The sequence below is a fragment of the Girardinichthys multiradiatus genome, chromosome 1 (genome assembly GCF_021462225.1).
Source record: "Girardinichthys multiradiatus isolate DD_20200921_A chromosome 1, DD_fGirMul_XY1, whole genome shotgun sequence".
Classification (NCBI taxonomy): Eukaryota; Metazoa; Chordata; class Actinopteri; order Cyprinodontiformes; family Goodeidae; genus Girardinichthys; species Girardinichthys multiradiatus.
The window spans coordinates 3,013,025-3,026,067 of NC_061794.1; the positions used below are offsets into that span (position 1 = coordinate 3,013,025).

The 13,043-nt window shown below is 39.2% G+C and overlaps 1 protein-coding gene across 9 annotated transcripts in view; it reads left to right on the top strand.

Annotated features, from left to right (window-relative positions):
- plch2a (phospholipase C, eta 2a) overlaps positions 1 to 13,043 on the top strand; it is a 245,439-nt gene that overhangs the window by 164,355 nt on the left and 68,041 nt on the right. For all 9 annotated transcript variants that reach the window (XM_047361963.1, XM_047361955.1, XM_047361933.1 and 6 more), the window contains exons 3-4: positions 4,240 to 4,483; positions 4,645 to 4,774. In XM_047361963.1, coding sequence (XP_047217919.1) covers positions 4,240 to 4,483; positions 4,645 to 4,774 — 374 coding nt within the window. The remainder of the gene's footprint in view (positions 1 to 4,239; positions 4,484 to 4,644; positions 4,775 to 13,043) is intronic.

Below are 13,043 nucleotides of genomic sequence, written 5' to 3' on the forward strand. Positions count from 1 at the left end.
ACCAGGGTGCTACTGGTCACATGAGTGTGACGCTTTGAGTGTCTCGTTGCTGAAAAGCGCTTTATAAATAAACTTACCGTACTGTATGAGTGCATTTTCTCCTTGTGTTGCCATATGCCATAGTAGTAAGTGTTTGGAACACTAGATGAGTAGAAAAGGTTAGACACTTTTGTACTCTCAATAGTGAGGTTCCCATTTTCTTTATTTGTATGTACTGTGCAATGTCAAAGTATTTCTCAGATTTGAAATAGTTATTTAAATTTTAAGAGAACAAAGCTATCCAAACCTACCTGGTCCTACATAAAAATATTCATGTATGGTTGGTTTCAATAATTAACTATGATTAACCACATTTTATTTGCTCAATTTCACTAACTACACCCAGGCCTGATTACTCCCAGACCTGTAAAATTATATCGTTTACATAGAAGCTTTCTGACAACATGAAGTAGGATAAAAGATCTCAAAAACCAGCCCATCATGCCAGACCTAACGAAATTCAGGAACAGGTAACCAAGTCATTGATATTCATAAGCCTTGAAGGAATTACAAAGAAATTCCTTCAGGGAGAATGTCCTGATAGTTTGTTTGCTTATTTAGTTGGGCCAACAGGAACTTCATGATGTGGGATGTCAGGGAAACAGGTCTTTAGTCATTGAGGACTGATGGGTGAGTTTTTTTGGCATTGGAACATGGGAAAAATTGCAAAAGTCTTGAAGAAAACTGCACTACACCTTCAGTCCAGCAGATGGTTTCACTTCTTTACTCCCGTTAAAAAACCTTTAGCTAATCTTTTTTTGTTTTTGTTTCAGCTGATAAATAATAGAATATGAGCAGCCTTAGATTTGTACAGTTGATTATTTTCTTCCATTATTCCTTAAATTGAATTGGATCAATAAGCAGGAAAAGTTTAAATACATACTTTACATACATTTTGTTTTACCAACATGCGTCTGACCAGAGTTGTTGCTTTACAACTAAATAATTCAATTGAAATAACTGCTAAACACTGGTGAACTTACTTATATTTCTTTTACGTGACTGTTGCCTTGCAGCAAGAAGGTCCTGGGTTCAATTCCCGGCCAGGAGTCTTTCTGCATGGAGTTTGCATGTTCTCCCCGTGCATGCGTGGGTTCTCAGTCCGAAGACATGCCTGTTAGGTTGGGTCTCTCTAAATTGCCCTTTTAGGTTAGGTCTCTCTAAATTGCCCTTAGTTGTCTAAATGAGTGGGGGCATAGTTGTTTGTGTGTTGCCCTGCGATGGACTGGCGACCTGTCCAGGGTGTACCCCACCTCTCGCCCATAGACTGTTGGAGATGGGCACCAGCTTCCCCGCGACCCACTATGGAATAAGCGGTAGAAAATGATTGACTGACTGACTATTTCTTTTATCATAATAATCGGGTAAACTCATATCAGATATCTACAGCACAATTATTATTTTTTTTTTATAAATTATTTTGTTTTTATTAGAATTCACAAACCAAAACCATATAATTAGTCCAAAAATACAGGGAGTTGATACCTTGACTCTCTAATCATAAGCAAATATTCATATAAAGCATAAGATGTGACAGTGAAGTAGAGGATGGCAGGTAACAAGGGTGAAGAGGATCACTAGGAGCTTTTGGGAAACTGCATCAAAACCTGAAACTGGTCTCTCCTCCTGCAGAGCTGTCTGCACAAAACCATGAGAAATGGAGAATAAAGAGTTCACAGTCCACTAAGTTAGGTTTACATGAAAAGCCCGTCTTAGGAAAATGTGTCTGCTAATCAAATGTGTGCTCTGTTTGATCAGCAGTACTACATTAAAATATTTGTCTTACAGAACCATGAAACAGTTTAGAATTAATTCCTACACTAATACTAGACTAACTAGACTAACCCTGCCCCTTTAACAATCCCAGGGAAATCTGAAATGACCTACTCCAGACCAGGACCTCTTACCTATGAAAGTTAAGTCCTGGGAAAGTGAAATTACCCAGGTAAATTTGTATCGAAACGTGCAATGGAAAGGGGGCCAGTGATTCTTGGTATTAAATGTTTGGAAAGATTGTGGATTTCTTTTTTTAAATGGTGGAGCATTTGTAAGGAAAATGCATTTGTAGTTTGGCCAGCAGGGTTTAGTATGTGGTTTGTACCTCATGGAAACTTGCCAAATCCTTTCTGACACTGCCAAACTGCTTGTTAAAGCATTGACCCTTCGTTTGGTGGCCATTGTTGGATCGGATGTTTGAAGTTTGAAGAAACAGAACTCTGCCTAAGTTGATCCCACAAATTTTCGGTGGTTTAAGGTCAGGAATGCATGTAGGCCGTTTGATCCATTTTACCGCCAAATTCTGGAGGGACTCTCTGATAAACTCTGCCTTCCAAGTTGCTCATCCCTACAGAGCAGAGTTTGGTCCCAGACTGGAGAGATAAGATTGCGAGTAATTGTAAAATCCCCTCGCTGCCTTTAGATAGCCTCCAAAGATAAGCTTCTTCTTTTTTATAGCTTCTTCTTTTTTATTTAGGAAGGTCATTACACTGCCTCCACAAAAAAATGTTGCACTGTAGGTGCATCTTCAGTACACTTTTATCCAATGATCCAACTGGCATAGGCAGAATCTGGACTCGTTGCTGTTCCTCCACATTTTCAGGTTCCAGTTTACGTATTGCTGACACCAGCACAATAGGGCCTGAGGTGTGAGGGCTGTTATGGCAGACCAGAGATGGAGTGTGCTGTCTGTTCTGGATAATCTGGGCAGAGAGCCGTCTGCCATATCTTCTTGCAAACATCACTGCAAACTTGTGAAAGACTTTCTACATTTTCTCAATTCTAACAGGGTGAGGTAATGGTCTTTTTCTGGCGTCATGTTTTTTAGACACCCACGTCCATGACATCCTCTGTTTTGTGGAACCAAGTCTTCAAGATGGCAATTTGGTTTTACCAAACACCAACCTGAACTTGCCCAGTGGCACAGCTTCTATCCAAATTAGTCAAATTAAGCATACTTGAAGCAAATACCAAATGTCACTAAAGTGAAGTTCAAATAAATTCAATGTTTTACAGCGAACCTGCATGGAATCTGAAATACTTCTTTCATTTTAAGTATGAGAAGTATGCACATCAAGTTTTACATAACTGTAATATGTGGTTGTGGGCATAAAATTTGTATTTAATTTATCTAAAAATATGTAAAACCATATAGTTTTCCTTTGTGAAAGATGCTAATGTCAATATCCCATTTGGGAAACAAATACTGTAATTTGTGAATTCATCTAATTGAGTTTTGAGCATCAGATATGCCTTTCCCAGAACCTGAAAGGTAAAAGGATCGCGAGAATGTCAGCATTAAGCAAAACGAGGGCTGACATTTATTCTTTCTGCACAAGACTTGCAACTGGTGAACCAAGACATTTCCTTGGTCCAGTTTTAGAATTAAAGGCTGGAAGACTGCTTGTCCCATGGGGGCTTAGGGGATTGGTTTCCTGTGGTTCACCATCCTCTGTAGTCCTGGAAATAATAAGCTCCTTAAGTCAGTTTAATTATTCATCACCTTCAATCTGTCCAAAATAGTTTTTTACAATATAAAAGTAACACACACACAACAATATAAAAGTAACACACACACAACAATATAAAAGTAACACACACACACTTTTTTTAACAGAGGTGGTAAGTGATAGTGAGTGGGGTAAAATTTCTGCCAAAAAAATCATATTTTTACATCAATATATTTACATGAAACAATTTAGATATTCTCTAAAGTCATAAAGTCAATTTGCAAGACAAAAATTATTGCTTTTGATCTTGATCTATCTTGATCATAAATGATGGCAGATGACATGCCATGCTATTATGGGTTAGCCAGGCCTTAATTTTCTGCTTGGCAGGCAGGTCACCTTTATGTTGTTGTGTCTCATACTTGTACAGCTGCACTTGCTTTAACTCAGCTTATTCTTTTTTAAGCAAAACCAGTGCACCAACTTTGCTCTAAGGTGTAGCCATACTCTACAGCCGAAAATACACATTAAATGCAAGAGGAGTGCATAGTGTTGAGATCAGGGCTTCAGATGGTTTAACGCTTTGAGAGTTGGGAAGATTTAATTACTTGATGGCAGCAGATTGACACACTTATATTAAATTTATGGATTTGTTGTTTTAGTAAAAGAAGTAGCAGCAAAACTCAAACATTCAAAATTCAGTTTTTGTTTTAAAGTTACCTTTTTCATGTAAACCAACTTCTTGTTTTCACAGTCTCCATTGACTCTGTCCGCGAGGTCTGTGAGGGTAAGCGATCTGAGATTTTCCAGCGCTACGCAGATGGCAGCTTTGACCCAAACTGCTGCTTCAGTCTGTATTATGGAGAGCACATGGAGTCCTTGGACCTGGTGTCTAGCACAGGAGAGGAGGCACGAACCTGGATCACTGGCCTCAAGTACCTGATGGCTGGTATCAGTGATGAAGACAGCTTGGCCAAGAGGCAGCGCACCCGTGACCAATATCCTTCAGTCAAAATAGTGCTGTTACATCCCTGATGAGGCTCTGGCCCACATTAGAAAAAATTCTAAAATCTCCAATTTATTAAAATTTTGCACTAATGTTCTTCATTGCAACACTTTCCATTTTTAGCCTGCCTTTCCTTAACCTGAGTTTCCTTACATGGCTGAAGCAGACGTTCACTGAAGCTGATAAGAATGGCGATGGGAGTTTAAGCATCAGTGAGGTTCTTCAACTTTTGCATAAACTCAATGTCAACCTGCCACGACAGAAGGTCAAGCAGATGTTCAAGGTACAGATACAACTCTATCAAAGCCAGAATTGCTCGTCAAAAACTGATGAAGGGAACCTGCTTGTTTTAGAACAGATGAATAGTTTTTTAACTTGAACTGTGATTTTTCTGAATCGGTTTGTTTGCTTTGGTGTGGTTTGTTCATCTATAGTACATTTGATAGTAAAATATTGTACTTCTGCCATATGAACCCATCCTTCAGTTTAGGCTAGTATCGTGATAAGCTAAAACCATTTTAGCTAAAACCATTTTAGCTAATGCACCATACACAAGTATGTATGGTGCATTACAGTACCTTACACAAAAGTAAGGGCAAAAACAAAAAAATGCTTTAATTAGTGTAATATTTCTTTTTATACAAGACCTTTTAGAGCTTAAAGTGCTAAAGTACTCTGCAATCACACATCAGTGATCGGGCAAACAGTTCAATGAACAATGTTTTTAGACCTGTTTTTAAAGGAACCAATATTTTCAGGGAGATTGTGTCTACAGCTAAGGAGTATAGAAACTAGATGCAGCCTTAGTTTTAGATCTGATCCTGGGAACTCTGAGTGGGCATGTCTGTAGTGGCCTGAAGGGTCTACGTGGTGTATATAGGAGAAGCAACTCAAAAGGTGTTTTGCCATTCAGTGCTCTATAGACCAAAAGCAAAACTTTATAATCTATCATTTTACAAACGGAGAGCTAGTTGAGTGATTTTAAGAACTTTTGTGATATGATCCTATTTTCTGGTGTTGGTCAGGACTCTGGCAGCTGCCTGTTGGCTTCTTATTTTTCTTTTTTATATTGACCTATAAAGACACAGAACAATAATTTAACCTACTAAAAATAAAAGCATGCACCAGTTTTTGTTCACAATTTTGACTGAAAAACACTTTATTCTTGCAATGTCTTTAAGATGCCAGAAAGATAATTTATTAACAGATTTTTTGTGATTGTTAAAATGTAGGTCTAAGTAAAAAAGGCACCAAGGTTTCTTGTTTTATCTGTGGTCTTTAGCCCCATTAGGTATAGTTAAGTGCTGATCTAAATGACTTCTTCTATCACTTATGTCTTATCTGCATCAAGCTGAAGAAAATTCTGACCCATCCACTTATTGATGTTCTAGATTCACTGACTCACTGTCTGTAGTGGGCTGTGGTCATGCAGTGACAGAGATATAAAGCTGCTTGTCATCAGCATACAAATGGTAAGAGAGGTTGTTATACCCCATAATCTTAGCTATGGTGATTAAAAGTGACCCGATAATTGACACTGGAGGAACCACATGTGATTTTTGTATGTCCAGATTTAAATCAAATGACACAAAGTAATCCCAGCGTGTACTACACTGCTCAAAAAAATAAAGGGAACACTTAAACAACACAATATAACTCCAAGTAAATCAAACTTCTGTGAAATCAAACTGTCCACTTAGGAAGCAACACTGATTGACAATCAATTTCACATTCTGTTGTGCAAATGGAATAGACAACAGGGGGACATCTTAGGCGATTAGCAGGACACACTCAATAAAGGAGTGGTTCTGCAGGTGGGGACCACAGACCACTTCTCAGTACCTAAACTTTCTGGCTGATGTTTTGGTCACTTTTGAATGTTGGTGGTGCTTTCACACTCGTGGTAGCATGAGACGGACTCTACAACCCACACAAGTGGCTCAGGTAGTGCAGCTCATCCAAGATGGCACATCAATGCAAGCTGTGGCAAGAAGGATTGCTGTGTCTGTCAGCGTAGTGTCCAGAGTCTGGAGGCGCTACCAGGAGACAGGCCAGTACACCAGGAGACGTGGAGGAGGCAGTAGGAGGGCAACAACCCAGCAGCAGGACCGCTACCTCCGCCTTTGTGCAAGGAGGAACAGGAGAAGCACTGCCAGAGACCTGCAAAATGACCTCCAGCAGGCCACAAATGTGCATGTGTCTGCACAAACGATTAGAAACTGACTCCATGAGGATGGTATGAGGGCCCACGTCAACAAATGGGGGTTGTGCTCACAGCCCAACACTGTGCAGGATGCTTGGCATTTGCCAGTGAACACCAGGATTGGCAAATTGGCCACTGGCGCCCTGTGCTCTTCATAGATGAAAGCAGGTTCACACTGAGCACATGTGACAGACGTGACAGAGTCTGGAGACACCGTGGAGAGAGATCTGCTGCCTGCAACATCGTTCTGCATGACTGGTTTGGCAGTGGGTCAGTAATGGTGTGGGGTGGGGTGGCATTTCTTTGGAGGGCCGCATGGCCCTCAATTGGTCAATATATTTGATTTCCATTGATGATTTTTGTGTGATTTTGTTGTCGGCACATTCAACTTTGTACAGAACAAAGTATTCAATGAGAATATTTCATTCATTCAGATCTAGAATGTGTTATTTGAGTGTCCCCTTTATTTTTTTGAGCGGTATAGTTTAGCACAGTGTCAGACAATCCATCCCATTTTTTTCCAACCTATCAAATGTCTGTGTCAAATGCAGCACTGAGGGTAATGCCAAGAAATAATTTCTAGGTTCATAGCTGTTCAGTTGTACAGTCATATTTAATAAATTAGAATAATACTGAAAGTTTTACAGGTGCTGGTCATAAAATTAGAATATCATGAAAAAATTGATTTATTTCAGTAATTGCATTCAAAAAGTGAAACTTGTATATTATATTCATTCATTACACACAGACTGATATATTTCAAATGTTTATTTCTTTTAATTTTGATGATTATAACTGACAACTAATGAAAACCCCAAATAAAGTATCTCAGAAAACTAGATTACTTAAGACCAATACAAAGAAAGATTTTTAGAAATGTTGGCCAACTGAACAGTATAAACATGAAAAGTATGAGCATCTACAGCACTCAATATTTAGTTGGGGCTTCTTTTGCCTGGATTTCTGCAGCAGTGTGGCATGGCATGGAGTAGATCAGTCTGTGGAACCTGATAAAGTCTCATAAAACCTGAGCAGTAGCTCAGGTTTTATGAGAGTCCAGGTTGCTCTGATAGTGGCCTTCAGCTCCTCTGAATTGTTGGGTCTGGCATACATTTCCTTCTCAAAATATTAGCATATTGTGATAAAGTTAATTATTTTCCATAATGTCATGATGAAAATTTAACATTCATATATTTTAGATTCATTGCACACTAACTGAAATATTTCAGGTCTTTTATTGTCTTAATACGGATGATTTTGGCATACAGCTCATGAAAACCCAAAATTCCTATCTCACAAAATTAGCATATCATTAAAATGGTCTCTAAACGAGCTATGAACCTAATCATCTGAATCAACGAGTTAACTCTAAACACCTGCAAAAGATTCCTGAGGCCTTTAAAACTCCCAGCCTGGTTCATCACTCAAAACCCCAATCATGGTTAAGACTGCCGACCTGACTGCTGTCCAGAAGGCCACTATTGACACCCTCAAGCAAGAAGGTAAGACACAGAAAGAAATTTCTGAACGAATAGGCTGTTCCCACAGTGCTGTATCAAGGCACCTCAGTGGGAAGTCTGTGGGAAGGAAAAAGTGTGGCAGAAAACGCTGCACAAAAAGAAGAGGTGACCGGACCCTGAGGAAGATTGTGGAGAAGGGCCGATTCCAGACCTTGGGGGACCTGCGGAAACAGTGGACTGAGTCTGGAGTAGAAACATCCAGAGCCACCGTGCACAGGCGTGTGCAGGAAATGGGCTACAGGTGCCGCATTCCCCAGGTCAAGCCACTTTTGAAGCAGAAACAGCGGCAGAAGCGCCTGACCTGGGCTACAGAGAAGCAGCACTGGACTGTTGCTCAGTGGTCCAAAGTACTTTTTTCGGATGAAAGCAAATTCTGCATGTCATTCAGAAATCAAGGTGCCAGAGTCTGGAGGAAGACTGGGGAGAAGGAAATGCCAAAATGCCAGAATTCCAGTGTCAAGTACCCACAGTCAGTGATGGTCTGGGGTGCCGTGTCAGCTGCGGGTTTTGGTCCACTGTGTTTTATCAAGGGCAGGATCAATGCAGCTAGCTATCAGGAGATTTTGGAGCACTTCATGCTTCCATCTGCTGAAAAGCTTTATGGAGATGAAGATTTCATTTTTCAGCACGACCTGGCACCTGCTCACAGTGCCAAAACCACTGGTAAATGGTTTACTGACCATGGTATCACTGTGCTCAATTGGCCTGCCAACTCTCCTGACCTGAACCCCATAGAGAATCTGTGGGATATTGTGAAGAGAACGTTGAGAGACTCAAGACCCAACACTCTGGATGAGCTAAAGCCCGCTATCGAAGCATCCTGGGCCTCCATAAGACCTCAGCAGTGCCACAGGCTGATTGCCTCCATGCCACGCCGCATTGAAGCAGTCATTTCTGCAAAAGGATTCCCGACCAAGTATTGAGTGCATAACTGTACATGATTATTTGAAGGTTGACGTTTTTTGTATTAAAAACACTTTTCTTTTATTGGTCGGATGAAATATGCTAATTTTGTGAGATAGGAATTTTGGGTTTTCATGAGCTATATGCCACAATAATCTGTATTAAGACAATACAAGACCTGAAATATTTCAGTTAGTGTGCAATGAATCTAAAATATATGAATGTTAAATTTTCATCATGACATGTGCTAATATTTTGAGAAGGACCTGTATTGCAACTTCCTCTTCACAATACCTCATAGATTTTCTATGGGGTTAACGTCAGGCGAATTATCTGGCCAATTATGAACATGGATACTTTGGTCCCTAATCCTGTTACTGGTAGCTTTGGCACTGTGTACAGGTGCCAAGTCCTGATGGAAAATGAAACCTGCATCTCCATAATGTTGGTCAGCAGCAGGAAGCATGAAGTACTCGAAAACGTCCTGGTAGACGGGTGCCCTCAGAAAACACAGTGGACCAACACCAGCAGATGACATAGCACCTCAAACCATCATTGACTGAAAACCTTACACTGGAGTTCAAGTAACATGGATTCTGTGCCTCTCCTCTCTTCCTCCAGATTCTGGGACCTTGATTACCAAAATAAATTTACTTTCATCAGAGAACATAACTTTGAACCACTCAGGAGCAGCCCAGTCCTTTTTGTCTTTAGCCCAGGCAAGACGCTTCTGACACAGTTTCTTGCTCAAGAGTGACTTGAGACAAGGTATGCAACAGCTGAGACCCATGTCTTGCATACGTCTGTGTGTGGTGATTCTGGAAGCGCTGCTGTCCGCTGTTTGTGAATTTCCCCACATTTTTGAATGGGTTTTGTTCCACAATCCTCTCCAGTGTACGGTTATCCCTATTGCTTGTACACTTTTTTCTACCAAATTTTTTCCTTCCCTTCGCCTCTCTGTTAATGTGCTTGGACACAGTGCTCTATGAACAGACAGCCTCTTTAGCAATGATCTTTTGTTCCTTGCCCTCCTTGTGCAAGGTGTCAGTGATCGTCTTTTGGAAAACTGTCAAATCAGTCTTCCCCATGATTGTGTAGCCTACAGAACTAGACTGAGAGACCATTTAAAGGCTTTTACAGGTGTTTGGAGTTAATTAGCTGATTATAGTGTAGCACCAGATGTCTTTAATATTGAACCTTTTCACAATATTCTAATTTTCTGAGAAACTGAATTTGGGGTTTTCATTAGTTGTCAGTTATAATCATTGAAATTAAAAGTAATAAATATTTGAAATATATCAGTCTATGTGTAATAAATGAATATCAGTTTCACTTTTTGAATGGAATTGAAATAAACTGAAATAAATCTATTTTTTTCATGATAATCTAAATTTATGACCAGCACTTGTAATTATTTCAGTAACTATATTATTAATACAGAAATTTTGACTTAATGAAAAGTATGTTTAATACCTGCTTCAAGGTTATTTTCATTGGGTACTTTTAATCTGACAAATGGGTCTAATCGGAACGCATCTTCAAATTTATATGAATGTTTATCATGCAGTCCTAGTGCTTTGGTGTGGTCTAAAGCCTGATTGGAAAGCACTGGGGAGATTTCCTCTTTTATCCAGAAATGGGTAAATATATTTAGAAACTGCTGTTTTAATTAGCTTTATTGTTTAACCCATTTTGCCTCGATGGGAGATAGTATAGTTCCCTCTTTTAAATCTTAGATTGTCTTCAACTTTACTTTGGTAAAAGCAATTATTGTGATGACTCCTATATTTCTAGACTGACATCATGTACAGACACTACGCCTTTAACCATGCAAGACACTTTATAATGGATTTTAGGATCTAAAACAAGCCAGATTAAAAGTCAGAAAATTAACCCCTGGTTTAACCCAGCCAATGATGGATTAATAGTCCATCGTTGTCAGCCTTACTAAATTATTTTTCTTTTTTATGTTTATTTGTTTCTTATCTATTTCTTAAAGGTGACAAGAAATCTGTGAAACTATAGAGCTGAAGTATAGTGGTGGCTGTAGAGACTGACTCCTAATGTTGAGGGGCTTATTAGGTCACATAAACTGCTACAAGTGCTTCCTTCCTGGCTGATTGTGAATGATCAGTAAAGACACTGTGACTGCTGCTGATGTTGGCTGACACACAGCATGTGGATTAGCATGTTGACCTGTTAAACAGGTTGACATGACCCTCTTCCCATGGAGCAGTCAGCCAGTTTGCTATCCCCTAGACCCGTGTCCTGAGCATGTTTTCCCATATGGTGCTCCTGGGACACAGATGGCCTGGTCCGTAATGCGGTGTAAATGCGCTGGGCAACAATCTGGCCCTCTGTGTTTGTCTATGGACATTAATGAAAATTTGTGTGTTTGTACTCTCTGTGCTACTTTCTTGGCATCTGAACATTTGCTTTACCATAGTGTAAACTAATACAGGAAGGAAATGATCACAGTCTAAAGATTATCCTATATTATTCTTTGCATGGGGGTCAATATGATTTGAAGTAATGGTTTGCTATTTATTAAATGTAAATAAATTACCTGACAGATTAATAAAGTATCAATCTATCTAACCAGCCTAATTGTTGTCAAATTAGCTTCACAGTAGAGTTGCACAGTATAAGGCAAACACGAGATAAGAATATTACTCAATTTTATGATGCTAGCTGTTCTAGTTCACCCACATTTCTCACCCTTTTACCTTCGGCACATTTCCCCATTACTTTAACCACTAGTTAGCTGTTTGACTACCTATATTCTGGAAGTATTAAACCTGTCTTAATTTGGCAAGATGCAGTTTTTACATCATATTAGAACATTATTTGATCCGTATTTATTTTCCGTACATCTGACTGATATTGCTGCTTATATGTATATATAATATATTATTTGTAAAGATGTTGAACATATCAGAAGTGACTGTACAAGTTCTAGCACCTTATTAAGAAGCTTTTTTTTTTTCCATGTAACCGGGACACAGTTCAGTGTCTGGTAAAGGGTTGGGTCACTTCATACTTTTTTCCCTCATATTAAATATATACATTAATTGTGTCCAACATTTTAGCATTTTGTAACATTCAGTATATGACTATTACATATTCCAAAATAAATATAATAATGAACTATGAAGGTAGAGGCAGTAGCAGCTGTACTAAGTGGTGAATTGTTGCATCTGCCAATGCTGTAAAAGAACAAGCCCTCTTAGCAATTAAATGCATGTACTATAATAAATGGTAGGATCAAAAAGACTGGGAAGCTCTCTGGGTGTTCCCTGGCTGTGCTCCCACTGCTTTGTTATGGTCACGGCTCTAAGATGTGTCCTGAGTAACATTATTGGTTTTGAAACAATAAATACCTCTGTAAATGAACACGTGTTTTCATGTGTTTCAATACGTCCAGTGGAACTCCTCACTGATTTTCACCAACATATCAGAATACAACCAGAGTACAACATTTCAGTTAACGTTAGAAAATAAGTACTTGCTCTGTGCCTGTTACTTTGGTAATACACTGTCACAACTTGGCAGCATCTACAGGTCCTTCTCAAAATATTAGCATATTGTGATAAAGTTCATTATTTTCCATAATGTAATGATGAAAATTTAACATTCATATATTTTAGATTCATTGCACACTAACTGAAATGTTTCAGGTCTTTTATTGTTTTAATACGGAAGATTTTGGCATACAGCTCATGAAAACCCAAAATTCCTATCTCACAAAATTAGCATATCATTAAAAGGGTCTCTAAACGAGCTATGAACCTAATCATCTGAATCAACGAGTTAACTCTAAACACCTGCAAAAGATTCCTGAGGCCTTTAAAACTCCCAGCCTGGTTCATCACTCAAAACCCCAATCATGGGTAAGACTGCCGACCTGACTGCTGTCCAGAAGGCCA